Source organism: Ornithodoros turicata, chromosome 1 (genome assembly GCF_037126465.1).
Source record: "Ornithodoros turicata isolate Travis chromosome 1, ASM3712646v1, whole genome shotgun sequence".
In the NCBI taxonomy this organism is placed as follows: domain Eukaryota; kingdom Metazoa; phylum Arthropoda; class Arachnida; order Ixodida; family Argasidae; genus Ornithodoros; species Ornithodoros turicata.
In genome coordinates, this window is record NC_088201.1 from 61,674,111 (window position 1) to 61,689,040 (window position 14,930).

A 14,930-nucleotide genomic window follows, 5' to 3' on the forward strand; every position below is an offset into this window, starting at 1 on the left:
TGCAAGGCAGGCGGGTGTGGAGTTTTTATTTGGTATGTAGAGATACAATTTAGTAACGAACTGTCCTAACGAAAACACTCGTGCAGTTGACGTACATCGCATTCGGTTGAGTTTGAGAAAGGACGTATAATAAGTCACAACGAAACAGATGAGACGCAGACTTCATTCGTCTCCTATGTGGTGTCGTCTCTCTCTGTTCACCCGTTCTAGGACTTAAGAAGATGCTACCTGCTGTGGGAAGAAACTCCTTCGCGACTCAAAAGCCATTCAATTTCCAGCCCTGGCAGAACTCCCATAGGAATAATTCACAAACCACGCAAACTCCAACCGGGTTCTCATAAGCCCGAATCTCGCTAAGAAAGTCACCATGCGCCGTTAAAAAAAAAATTTAAAAAATGCACCGTGGGAGTCTCTACGAGCATAAATCGCAAGAAAAAAATACCAGAAAGAAACAATGCGAAACGCCGAAGGACGACTTCGGGAGGCCTACTTTCACCCTCGCAACTGAGTAGAACTTGCTCCGTATCGTCGTGTCTGGTCCAGGACGAAATAGCTGTTATATAACGGAGCGTCCCCACTGCACTCTCCCCCCTGCCACCCCCAACCAGTGGGGGGGCAGAAGCCAGTTTGGAAGATCTTTGTAGGTTTGTTGAATGTGAAGTGGTCGAATTCGCCGAGGGGGCGGGAAGGTTAGATGCTGATGAAGAAGAGCAAAAAGAAAGAAAAGAAAAGGCGGTCTGCTTTCGTTGGTGCGTCATCGGACACCCACTTGATATCGGAGGAGGGTATAAAAGGTGCAGAGAATGGGCTCACCACAACCACACAGTGTTTAGATCTCAGTTGGATTTGCTGGATATCCCTGCTTCGGGTGAGTGCTTGGGGCTCACGATGGCGTGGGAAATGTGTATGTTTGAAATGTAGGGGAACAGTCGTGGAGCGCTTTCGAGAGCCACCGTGATTGTTGCCTGTGCTTTCGAAGAGTGAAAGTTTTGAAGCGACCTCAAAGCAAACTTTCATTCTCTCACATGTGGTTGTTGATGTTGCTGAGCGATTTTAGATATTCCATTTGAGAACGCTATCTATTTAATCGGAAAGGCATTATTCCTGAATTGCACCGACACGAATGACATTGTTGCGCATAAATTTGAATTGCAGTGCTGTGCAAACAAAGGGGTTGAGAGCCTTCGAGAAAGAAAAAATCACTAAGTATGCCAAAAGTGAAATCAAGTAATCGTGAGAATTCGCTTTATCCAGTGATATGAACGGTTTCCTCGTGACTTCACTGGCTTAACTCAGTGTAGTCATATTCACAATGAAAACAGAAAGAAAAAAAGTTAGCACTGTGCACTGGCTGTGTTCGTTGCAATTAAGAGCAGGTCGAGGGCATTATTAAATAATGCAGACTATTCTCCATGACGTTTTTCTAAAGGTGTTTCCAGTCCAGTAAAACCGGAAAAAGGGCAATTGCAATCTCGTTTCGATAACACAAAGAAAGTACGTAATGAAAGGACAGATGAAAGGCTACAGTTAGAGCCTGCTCCCGTTTTGGTGTGTCACAGTTAATATGCCATTAGAATGAAGATATTTTATCAGAACCATCTGACAGAAAGAGGACAGCACAGAGGATAAAAAAGTGTCTTTGAGTTATGTAACACCTCTTCATGAACTTCATCCACACAGAGAGCTAATTTTACATTCTTATTTCGCAGAAAGCCGCCCCATCCAAGCATCATGTACCGCACTATTCTCATCGGTATGTTGCATCCAATTCAATGTTGCTGCACAACAAAGCTTCCAATGTTATAGGGACAGCAGATGAAAACAGTTGAGCGAGGAAATTAGGCCGCAGTTTGTCCATTCTTTCAGCCCTTAATGAACAGCAGAGCCGTTCTGATGGAGGTGCAGTCGTCCTCGGTACCTTCCTCAGGGAGGGCACCTGGAGGTAGAAGTCCCGAAAGATTCTGAGATTGGCTAATAAAGCGAGAGCCAAGAAAAATATTACTGTTGAATTTAAACTATAATTTTTCGAATTCATTTTCACCGTTTGAACCTTTCTGAAATAATTTTTTTCTGTGGAGAGCATTTATGCGACAGAATTAAATTGCCAAGAAGGGGAGCACGCATGTAAATTCTGCGCCTACAATTTTTGCTGGCTTTTGTGCTAGCTTTACACTCTGACTCTACAGGTGGGAGGGGGGGGGGACGCTTCTGGGCTATCCTGCACCAGGTGGAAGTTGGCCTCACGGCGACTCTACTGGGGAGCGGACGCGGTGCCTGCATTTGCAGAGCGCACTTTCCCGCTTACGTTTTCACTTCTGTCGCCAGTGCTGCGGCAGAGACCAGTATTCAGAGACTTCTTCCTTTCCACAGCCGCTGCCCTAGCTGCTGCAGTCGTCGCTCTTCCACGGGTACGTAGCTGTTACTCAATTGCTGTTGAACTGATCATTACCCACATAACACTCCTCCCCGTTTTGCTTTTGCACTTTTGTTAGGTGCACGAGGTCGCCACTCAATGTAAGATTTCTGTGTCGTTTCAAATCCGCGTAGCAGCAGGCTTGTGAATCTTCCGCCTATTTTGCTCTAGTCGGATATCATGCTCGTCGATTGGCACGTAATCACCATTGTACGAGAATCAAAGTACACCCGATGGTTATTTTGCGAGTTCGCTATAACGGCTCAAGTACCTCATAGAATTCGATACTTTCAGTTTCTATGTTCAAACTGCCCAGCAGGGGAATTTCCTTTACCAGAACTTTCCACTGTTTTATAAATACCGGCTTCGAAATAAAAACATAAAATTGCGCAGAATTTGTGCATAAATTGTGAATATTCCCTCAGCCACAAATAATTTCTAATACGCAGCCGCACATATGTCAATCTCCTCTATTTTGTATCACCGCTATTTCGCTGGTATTCGTTGCGAGAAATAAAGCGGCTAAGTGCTCCAGCTTCATTCTATAACAAAATATATTGCGGAACACAAAATATACGTAGTTGTTATCCAGTACCAGCACAGCGTAAAAAAAAAAAAAAAATAGAGAGAGACATGTAAAGACATGCATGATCAGCTTATCATGACCTACAGGACCCAGCAGGCAGCACGGTTGTCCGTGCCATTCTATTGTTGAGTGCTGTGCCTGCCGATGTGGCGACATGTCGCTTGGGACGCGTCGCGGGCGAGTTTCAGAGGGAGCTGTACTCACATTTGTCTCCGTTCATCTGAGAAAAATAGAGAGAACACCCTGACGGCAGCCGGTTATCATAACCGGAACGCGCTTATCTGAACCACAAAGCCACTAAAACTAGTGAATCAAGCAGCAAAAACAGGCCAAACACGAGCAAATACGAGCTGTGGTAACTTTTATTACCTTTCAGGCCAAGCGCGCTGCATATGAACTCCCCGACGGCGTCGAATTCCTGGTGGGCTCCGTGAAGACCTCTTTCCAATGCCCTGCCCGTAACGGGTACTTCGCTGACGTTGATAACAACTGCCAGATCTTCCACGTCTGCAACGCCATCCCTAAGGAAGACGGATCGGTCGAGGTGCAGCAGTACAGCTTCCTGTGCGGCAACCAGACCGTCTTCAACCAGTTCAGCTTGACCTGTTCCCTCCCTGAAGACTCTGTGCCCTGCAGGAGTTCTCAGGATTTCTTCTACTTGAACGAGAGGATAGGCCAAGAGAAGGTCGGCATCCACGACGACGGTGATATCCAGAGGGCTGTGCCACTCATCCCACGATACCAGCAGGCCGGACTTGCAGCTCCCTTCTTCAAGGCTTGAAGCAGTTATTGGAAGTAGGACAGGACGTTTGTTGTGTAGCTTTCGCCACTTGCTTTTGCCTTCCTCCTGCACTCTTCAGGATTGAAGAACGAGAGGAACACCGCGCTACTGCGGACCTCATGTTTCATAAGACTGCCTTTTGGGACTGTCTCTTCAGCATTATTTTTCTGCGTTCCTCAAGAGCAAGCAACAACGCGACAGAAGATGTCCGGCAGTCGGTGGACACTACTGTGCGGTTGTTTGCCACCTCGAGCGAGAAACGGGACTGTAGTAAACGCCCCTGTAGCTCTCTTTCTTTCACGTTCGTTTCTAGCGAAACAAGGGCATTTTCACGACCTGTGGCTTTTCTTCTTTGTCTGTAATTTTTCGTGTCTGGTACTGTTAACTGCGACTCTGTGGCACTGGGCCTACTTCTCGCCGAACTGGCTGTCGTCGTCGTCAGAAATACTTCTGTGTTTGTGTTTGCATGTGACTGTTCATCGTTGCGCTTGTATATTGTGCCATCGTTTGCATCATTCGCTGAGCTGAATAAAGCGTCAATAAACAAGGATATATACACGTAAAGTGTCCTGTAACAAGCCCCATTAACCTACATACTCTTTCAGAAAGGAAGATGAATGAATCTAATTTCTTTTCACATGGTTAAACCCTGTGAGATCTGTCTTCTGACCACAAAATTAACATAATTTTTTTGAAGAGCGACAGTTAGCATCCTTCTAAAGAGTGTGGCTTAATTCCTTTGGGGACAATTGGCTTTTGCATTTTTTTTTTTTGCTCCTAGTGCTTTTCAATAACGCTGATGAAAGATGACCGCGTCTGACGTCCCAGGTTTTATATGTGGCGCTAGCGGTTGCGCAGAAATGTTCGGTATGAAAAGTACCGCTATATTGTGGTAGTAATTATAATATGTGCACAACTGAATTTGAATAATTGCAGCACGTCAAGCCTATACCGTAAATAGCAAGGTGAATTAATTGCATTAAATGGTAATGTGACGCATGCCATACAAAGAAAGTCATCGACTAAATCGGCTTTGACTAAAAGCAAATGACCATGATGTCTGGAGCACATCAAAAGCACATCAAACCTCCATGACTCGCTTTTAAGTTGAGAGGTGGCGCTACCCATGCTGGGACGTCGAACTTCCGGTCCGAAATTTTAGTTTCGCTATAAGAAGCAAATTTCAGATATTGTACAGCAAAATGTACAGGCAGTATTTTACGCAGCAATTTTCTGCATTCTGAGGACCACACGCATGTAGTCGTTTCCTGTTAGTTTGATATGAAATTGTGACTTTAATAAAAGTATTTTCACGTTATGAGCTTTTAATGTTATCACAGCCATACGCAGAAGTACACATGGTAAGTACACAGAACGGCATTTGGTGACAAGTGCCTACATCCCCTAGTTCAATTTTCTTTTACGCTTGTTTTTCTTCTTACGCTTCTGGTTCTTTTACGCGCAGTATCCCAGGGTGCGCGATACATTTTGAGTCCTTTTAGGCAAAATTAGCGCAGTTAAGCTCTGAACAGCCTCCCTGTTCTACGTTGAAAACACGCGACGCTCTGGGACTCCAGCAGAACTTCGGACCGGAAGCGTAAATCCACGTGACATCGCAACTTCCCTTACGTCATTTTGACAGGACGTTGCGAACCACCCATTACAACTTCAACTATAAGGCGACCCATGAGGGAGGGAAAAGGATCAAGATCATGCAGGAGGGAATCCACGGTTATGATGTGGCAACTTGCAACAAAATTTGCCTGCAGGCTAAGGATCGCGAATCGCTTCTATCCAGTCTGCACCATGTATAGCTGAGCCTACGACACCAATCCCAAAATTCGCGGTCACCCCCCCGCCGGCGCACTCCGTCACTATACTCAGCCGCTATGCGGGAAGCTGCCTTACAGGATGTTAATTCAATGGGAGACAGCGTTTATGCCAATTAACAGCAAAACAGAATAAATTTTTTAAGATGTCATCGCCTAATAGAGAAGAACACCATGTAAAGAACCCCTGGAGACATGAAAGGCACCAGCAGGATATAAGCCTAGTGCACCCTGGCCAAATGAATTTTAATGCATTGCGCCTATGAGGATTCCATCGATTTTTGCACATCGCCCATGTTTAGACTACGATTTTTCGACAAAAGCAGTCAAATTCTGCAAATGTCATCACCTATTTTCGTTCAGTACGTCCTCCAGGCGACATACCAACCACGGCACGATGTGTGAGTGTTAATCCTGATGCACCCAGGGCCTTCAAAGTTGCGACTCAAACAGGGTTCCCCTCCTAGGCGCTCGACGGACTAAGTCCCAGTATTATCGTAATACGGATGCGCTGAGACTGTACGGCCGGTCTGAAGGATTCGAAACGAGAACTGTCATTTTTTCCAGAACTCGAAGTGGCTGACAGAACAGACAACTTTATTTTCAGTGAGTAATATACAAATGATACCGTCTTGTATTTTATATCGCTTTTATATTAAACTATACAACTTGATAAAACTGTCCATTTCGAGTGCCGTTTTGGAAGTGATTTTGTCCCGTGATCGTACTTTCACATATACATACACATATACATTACATTATATAATCAGCTTAGGATGATGAAATTCGCCATTTGGCCGTTTTGGAAGCGATTTTGTCAAACGCGACCTCTCAGGGTGCAACAGGGGAACAACGTACGGGTTTAAACACCGTGATCATACTTTCACGTATACATATTACAGAATTAGTTTAGGACATTTTTAATGTTTTTATATCGAATGATATTGAGCCCCGAAGTTGACGAAATTAGCCACTTTGCCATTTCGAGTGCCGTTTTGGAAGCGATTTTGTCAAACCCGACCTCTCAGGGTGCAACAGGGGAACAAGATACGGGGTTCAAACCCCGTGATCTTATGTTCACATATACATACTACAAAATCAGCTTAGGACATATTTAATATTATTTTTATGTCAAATGATATTAAGCCCCGAAGTTGATGAAATTGGCCATTCGGCCATTTCGAGTGCCGGTTTGGAAGCCATTTTGTCAAACCCGACCTCTCAGGGTGCAACAGGGGAACAAGATACGGGGTTCAAACCCCGTGATCTTATGTTCACATATACATACTACAAAATCAGCTTAGGACATATTTAATATTATTTTTATGTCAAATGATATTAAGCCCCGAAGTTGATGAAATTGGCCATTTGGCCATTTCGAGTGCCGGTTTGGAAGCCATTTTGTCAAACCCGACCTCTCAGGGTGCAACAGGGGAACAAGATACGGGGTTCAAACCCCGTGATCTTACGTTCACATATACGTATTATGAAATTAGCTTAGGACATCTTTAGTATTATTTTTATATCAACTGATATTAAGTCTCAAAGTTGACGAAATTGGCCACTTGGCCATTTCGAGTGCCGTTTAGGAAGCGATTTTGTCAAACCCGACCTCTCAGGGTGCAACAGGGGAACAAGATACGGGGTTCAAACCCCGTGATCTTATGTTCACATATACATACTACAAAATCAGCTTAGGACATATTTAATATTATTTTTATGTCAAATGATATTAAGCCCCGAAGTTGATGAAATTGGCCATTCGGCCATTTCGAGTGCCGGTTTGGAAGCCATTTTGTCAAACCCGACCTCTCAGGGTGCAACAGGGGAACAAGATACGGGGTTCAAACCCCGTGATCTTATGTTCACATATACATACTACAAAATCAGCTTAGGACATATTTAATATTATTTTTATGTCAAATGATATTAAGCCCCGAAGTTGATGAAATTGGCCATTTGGCCATTTCGAGTGCCGGTTTGGAAGCCATTTTGTCAAACCCGACCTCTCAGGGTGCAACAGGGGAACAAGATACGGGGTTCAAACCCCGTGATCTTACGTTCACATATACGTATTATGAAATTAGCTTAGGACATCTTTAGTATTATTTTTATATCAACTGATATTAAGTCTCAAAGTTGACGAAATTGGCCACTTGGCCATTTCGAGTGCCGTTTAGGAAGCGATTTTGTCAAACGCGACCTCTCAGGGTGCAACAGGGGAACAAGATACGGGGTTCAAACCCCGTGATCTTACTTTCATATATACATATTACAAAATCAGCTTAGGACATATTTAAGATTATTTTTATATCAAATGATATTAAGCCCCGAAGTTGACGAAATTGGCCATTTGGCCATTTCGAGTGCTGGTTTGGAAGCCATTTTGTGAAACCCGACCTCTCAGGGTGCAACAGGGGAACAAGATCTTACTTTCACATATACATATTACGAAATTAGCTTCAGACATCTTTAGTATTATTTTTATATCAAATGATATTAAGTCTCAAAGTTGACGAAATTGGCCACTTGGCCATTTCGAGTGCCGTTTAGGAAGCGATTTTGTCAAACGCGACCTCTCAGGGTGCAACAGGGGAACAAGATACGGGGTTCAAACCCCGTGATCTTACTTTCACATATACATATTACAAAATTAGCTGAGGACATCTCTAATATTATATTTATATCAAATAATACTAAGCCCCGAAGTTGACGAAATTGACCACTTGGCCATTTCGAGTGCCGTTTTGGAAGCGATTTTGTCAAACCCGACCTCTCAGGGTGCAACAGGGGAACAAGGTACGGGGTTCAAACCCCGTGATCTTATGTTCACATATACGTACTACAAAATCAGCTTAGGACATATTTAATATTATTTTTATATCAAATGATATTAAGCCCCGAAGTTGACAAAATTGGCCATTTGGCCATTTCGAGTGCCGGTTTGGAAGCCATTTTGTAAAACCCGACCTCTCAGGGTGCAAAAGGTGAACAAGATACGGGGTTCAAACCCCGTGATCTTACTCTCACATACACATACTACAAAATCAGCTTAGGACATCTTTAATGTTATTTTTATATCAAATAATATTAAGCCTCGAAGTCGACGAAATTTGCCACTTGGCCATTTCGAGTGCCGTTTTGGAAGCGATTTTGTCAAACCCGACCTCTCAGGGTGCAACAGGGGAACAAGGTACGGGGTTCAAACCCCGTGATCTTATGTTCACATATACGTACTACAAAATCAGCTTAGGACATATTTAATATTATGTTTATATCAAATGATATTAAGCCCCGAAGTTGACGAAATTGGCCATTTGGCCATTTCGAGTGCCGGTTTGGAAGCCATTTTGTGAAACCGGACCTCTCAGGGTGCAACAGGGGAACAAGATACGGGGTTCAAACCCCGTGATCTTACTTTCACATATACATATTACAAAATCAGCTTAGGACATATTTAATATTATTTTTATATCAAATGATATTAAGCCCCGAAGTTGACGAAATTGGCCATTTGGCCATTTCGAGTGCCGGTTTGGAAGCCATTTTGTGAAACCCGACCTCTCAGGGTGCAACAGGGGAACAAGATCTTACTTTCACATATACATATTACGAAATTAGCTTCAGACATCTTTAGTATTATTTTTATATCAAATGATATTAAGTCTCAAAGTTGACGAAATTGGCCACTTGGCCATTTCGAGTGCCGTTTTGGAAGCGATTTTGTCAAACCCGACCTCTCAGGGTGCAACAGGGGAACAAGGTACGGGGTTCAAACCCCGTGATCTTATGTTCACATATACGTACTACAAAATCAGCTTAGGACATATTTAATATTATGTTTATATCAAATGATATTAAGCCCCGAAGTTGACGAAATTGGCCATTTGGCCATTTCGAGTGCCGGTTTGGAAGCCATTTTGTGAAACCGGACCTCTCAGGGTGCAACAGGGGAACAAGATACGGGGTTCAAACCCCGTGATCTTACTTTCACATATACATATTACGAAATTAGCTTCGGACATCTTTAGTATTATTTTTATATCAAATGATATTAAGTCTCAAAGTTGACGAAATTGGCCACTTGGCCATTTCGAGTGCCGTTTAGGAAGCGATTTTGTCAAACGCGACCTCTCAGGGTGCAACAGGGGAACAAGATACGGGGTTCAAACCCCGTGATCTTACTTTCTCATATACATACTACAAAATCAGCTTAGGACGCTTTTTGCTTAGGGAGTGTCGTTTCGGAAGCAGTTTCTTCAAACGCGACCTCTCCATGTACGGCCTGGCACCAGGATTAAAGGGGCTTCGCACGTTTTAAAGGGCTCGATCTGCTGCTGAGCGTTGCGGTATCCTCTGTTACAATCCCAGTACAAGCCGTTCATAGTATCTTTGTGGCACAATGATACAAGTCATTTGAGTCATTGTAAAGGGCCCTGCTGCCGCCTTTTCCAAATTTTGCGGTGGTTTCCGATGCAATCACAGGAGAGGGGCATAACATAAGCCGTCGCGTCTTTATAGGTGTGTAAAATGTCGGCCACCATGATTAAAGGGTTTTTTGTCCGTTTTAAAGGGCTCTGCTGTAGCCTTTTATGGAGTTTGCGGCCGCATCCGTTATAATTCCAGTAGAACGGCAATAGCATGCATAACCCGTTGCGTATACTTATATGACTTTGGAACTATGATACAAGGGGTATCGACCGTTTTAAAGGGCTCTGCTGCCGCATTTTCTGTATTTTGCGGTAGTCTCTGTTACAATCCCAGTAGAACGGCATTGCACAAGCCATTGATGACATGTCATCGGCAGCATGATACAAGAAGTCTCGCCCGTTCTGAAGGGCTATGCTGCATCCTTTTCCCGATATTTGCGGTTGCCTGTGTTATGATCTCGGTAGAATGACATAGTATAAGTTGTTGATAATATGACTGTGACAGCATGACACAAGGGGTTTTGCTCGTTTAAGAGGCCTCTGCTGCCACGTTTGCCGAATTTGGCGATCGCCTGTGTTATAACTCCAGCAGAATAGGATTGCACAAGACACTGGTAACTTTCTTTCTTTCGCTCCATGATACAGGGAGTTTCGCCCGTTTTTTAAGGCCTTGCTGCTGCCGTATCCAAATTATGCGGTCTCCTCTTGCGCAATTCCGGTAGAAAGGCACAGCGTAAGCCGTCATTAATATGCCTTTGGTACCATGATACAAGGGGTTTCGTACGTTTTAAAGGACTCTGTTGCTGCCTTTTCCGCATTTGGTGGTCGCTTCTGTTGCGATCCCTGTAGAAGAGCATCATAAGCCGTTGATAATATCTGTTTGGAACCATGATTAAAGAGGTTTTGCCCGTTCTAAAGGGCTCTGCTGCGGTCTTTTACGGATTTTGCGGTCGCCTCCGTTACAATCCCAGTGGGAAGGGCAATAGCATAAGCCGTCTCGAATATGCCTTTGACACCATGATACAAAGGGTTTTGCCCGTTTTAGAGGGCTCTGCCGGCGCCTCTTCCAAATTTTGCGGTCACCACTGTCAAAATCCCAGTACAAGGGCCTAGTATAAGTCGTTGATAATGGCTTCGCTATGCAGAATACACCAGTGACTCTTTGTGGTGTATTCCATGGGTGCCCCTGCCATCATCGGGGTTGCAGAAAGGTTACTTTTTACTTTTCTCAAAGCAGTTGGCAAGTGATGCAATGTTTCAGAAGGATACTGTGGTGGTGGTGGTGGTGATGGTGATGGTGAAAGGGCTTGCCGTTGTCGGCCTCACGTATAGGGGCCACGTCACGACTGACGCCCTGGGGAAATGTGCGTCCTGGGCAGACTTCTAGGGTCACTGTGGGTCATTTCTTGCAGGTCGAGGTGTAAGCATACCATGGACTTGTTTATGCGTGCTGTACTTCGAGAAAAATTGGTTGATTACCATGAACAGTGAAATTCAAACGGCTTCGTAACGGATATGTTCTCAAGCGGTGAACAACCCCAGGCCATAGTCATGAACTATTTGTTGTTGTTGTTGTTGTTGTTGTAACGGATATGTATTTTCATCTATGATGTCTTCTCCTCAGACTTTAGCACCAGTGCTCGTAGGTGTCTGTTGCCGTGTAAATGTTCGGACTGCCGGCGATTTGCTGTGCAAGTTCACTTTTGTGCCCCATATCTTGGCAAGTTTTTTTCCTTGCCGTCGCGGCTCTCTCACGCTGAATTCAAACGGAAGGTATCAGCCTTTGGTCCGTTGCGCAACTCGTATCAGCAGCGAAGAGGAACGACAATTTCTTCTTTGTCATTGTTGTTGCGGCTGGCACTATCATCAATGCGCATAGAAGCCAAGATGCGGTACCCGGCGTGATAAGATGTCTGCGTGATTTCGAGTGGAGAGAACCATAGGGTGGTATATCTATATGGATACATATCTATGCGTATATGCATTGGTGGCCAAGGTGTATCGGGAAATCTCATGAATTACAGGGGAGTGGTTGGAAAAATTCAGGGGGAGTGTACACCTCCCTGGGGGTGGGGGTAATCACCCTGGAAAGGACCGCAATTATAGCAAAGTACCTTAGCGTAAACAGCTGAGCGGTATAGTTATTAGGCATTCGCATCTACAATTCGTCAATGAGAAACTTCACTTGACACACCAGCAGAGAAAAATGAGCTTCTTTTCCAAATTAGACATTGAAAATTTGAAAGGCGTTGCAAGTTCTTCGTACATAGTTCTTCACGAACGATTATCCCAACGTCCAGGAGCACTGAAATTGTCGGTTTACACACTGTATTGCTGATTTTGCTTGCATTTTCAAGATGAAAAAGAAAAAGGAAATCAGGGAAAGAGAAATAATTAAAAATATTCGCACAATGACCCTCGAACATAACGACTCCATCTATTTTTTTTTCCTTTTTTTTTTTCACTGCGCCTCTCTGTGCTCAGTATACAGTTTTTCGCGCATGATATCCGGAGAGGCTGCTGGATTGGATTGGAAAAGAAAGAAAAATATGGAGAGGTTAGTCCCGACCCAGTCAGAACTGGCTACTCCAAAACGCGTTTGGCGAGAGGCTGCTGCTATGCTGTAAGCCCATAAACTTAGTGTAATAATTAAGATGATGTCATTCTCTGCACTTGTCTCCACTATAACTTCTCAATTATCATATTACTTACAGTGTAGCTTATCAAAATGCACGTTCAGACCAGGTCGCTAATCGCTATAACTACTAGCTGAGGTTCATGAGTCACAAGAACTGCTCGAATGTGAATGTCCTTCCTAACGTCGACAGGAGCAACACTGCATCGAGCAAGGGTAAAAACAATGCCTGAAGACCTGGTTTCATTCCCACTTCTTCATCATTGGTGTGCGTGTGTGTGTGGGGGGGGGGGGGCAGCTTTATTCTATTTAGTGGTCAAGAGCCCTCGGGACACAGAATAGCTGACTGCAAGCCATGCACATGCGGCCCGCGTGTGTGAGAGCCCTGATTGCCCTGATCTAAGCATTACTTCATCTTGAGCGAGAAATAAATAATGTACTCGAGGGCGCGTAGCACTTGTTTTGCGTTATCTCCAAATCTGGTATTTAGTTCTGCTCCAAAATATCTGGTCCAAAGAAGTCGCGTTTGATCAAACTTTTGCCACTCGCATCGCCACAGCACTCGGAGACGCCAAACTGTCCGTATCTTCCATTTCATTTAGTAATAATTCTGGATATAAACGTGATATCGAAGATGTCATCACTTAATTACGTAGTCTGTGTATCCATGCTTAATAGCTATGAGTCCGCGGCCCATACCTGATTCCCTTGCCAGAGCCCGCGAAGTAGCGTTTGGTCAAATCATTCATTTTCAAGCGACCAAAGAACAAACAGGAGACAAGACCAGACACATGTCGCTCTGTTGTTGTTTCGTGTTTGTTCTTTGGTCGCTTGTGGATTTACACCAACCAGCCCAATCTATATACTTCAGACATTTTGCAAAATCGTCGCCCAAGAGGCACTCACTGGCACCAATTTGTCAGTTTCCTCTATTTTAGCTCGTAATAACTCTTGATACCAATTTGATACTGATGGTATCATCATAAAATTACGTAGTCTGTGTATCGTCTGCGGACCGTAGCTGCTGTCCTTGCTGCACTCTTAGAACTCGCATTTAGTGAATTTGTCGTCCAGAAGGCTATCACAGGCGCCAACCTGCCAATTTCATCCGGCAATCTCCCGATATCTGGAAAGTCTCATGCTCGTTTCCACAGTTATACATCACGTCTTATTCTTTATCTTATGCGAATGCTCCCGGGCGTGTTATCGGTGTTGTTATCAGGTCGGGGCGCGAAAAGGGAATTGTTCGCCTCAGATATGTCCTCCTCTCCCTGCCCAGATCTGTTCCTCCTCACGTACTCACGCACCACCCTGTAAACTTAGCTTCCTTGCGTAGTCCTCTGCTATCAGGTCAAGCCGGGTTTCAGAGGGGGTGTCCCTGAATGCTGCTCTTGTCTGCGGTTTCCGCCTCCATTGCCACTGATGTAAACGTGCCACCGCCACCACTGTAAGAAAATGTTTCCTTCAGTTTTTGAGTGGGCTTTTGTACAAAGAGATACGAGACGAGTCTATCCAGGGAACAGCAGACTCCAATACTGGCCGCGAAGACCCATCGAAGCTCTTTCTTGCTCATTCACTTCCACTATGAGAACACGCATGTCAGTCAATTAGCAGACCCTCAAGCAAAACCCACCAACCAAAAGCTGGTAGGCGTTGGTGCTTGTGGTCTGACGAAAGCCGAAGTCCGTGCAGCAATGTGAACTATGCACCAGAGATTGTGAACCAATGTCTTGCGAACGGACATCAGCTACACTGAACGGCTGCACCAACCTCTACCAGTTGGCGCACTTATCCATCGGTGAACCTTGAATAGTGGAAAATTCAGCGATCCGGTGAAGGTTGATTGAAGCAAAATCCTCAGCTCGGGAGATGCCGACATTTCGAACAGGGACTGTATCTACTCGGCAGAAGAACAGGTCACGAATAATCAGAAAGGTCATGTATTCCATCGACTGACTTCTTATTGAAGAGGTCCGTCTACCGTCTTCGTTCAAATGGATATCTAGTTGGCATCTACCTTGCTTTCCAACAGCGATGAATGGTAGAGCGAGATTTTCCCCACGGTCCAAATCCACAATCCGCGTAGAAGTAAATCGAGAGAAAACAGTATACACGTCTGCAGGCCAGTGGACAAGATCCACGAGGACGAAAGCCTGAGCTTGGACTCAACAACATCAGAACGCAACGTAACACACACGAGCTCAAACCAGCAAAAACGGTTGCTGGTTTGAGCTCGTGTGTGTTACGTGTGACGTT

The 14,930-nt window shown here is 44.5% G+C and overlaps 1 protein-coding gene and 1 long non-coding RNA gene across 2 annotated transcripts in view; one reads left to right on the plus strand and one right to left on the minus strand.

Annotated features, from left to right (window-relative positions):
- The window catches only part of LOC135399369 (uncharacterized), an 88,143-nt gene that overhangs the window by 19,021 nt on the left and 54,192 nt on the right, over positions 1-14,930 (minus strand). The window lies entirely within an intron of this gene.
- Positions 720-4,338, plus strand: LOC135399353 (U-scoloptoxin(01)-Er1a-like). Its single transcript, XM_064631231.1, has 4 exons — positions 720-868; positions 1,710-1,753; positions 2,371-2,408; positions 3,376-4,338. The coding sequence occupies exons 2-4, from the start codon at positions 1,732-1,734 to the stop codon at positions 3,778-3,780; spliced, it is 465 nt and encodes a 154-aa protein (XP_064487301.1). The 5' UTR covers positions 720-868; positions 1,710-1,731; the 3' UTR covers positions 3,781-4,338.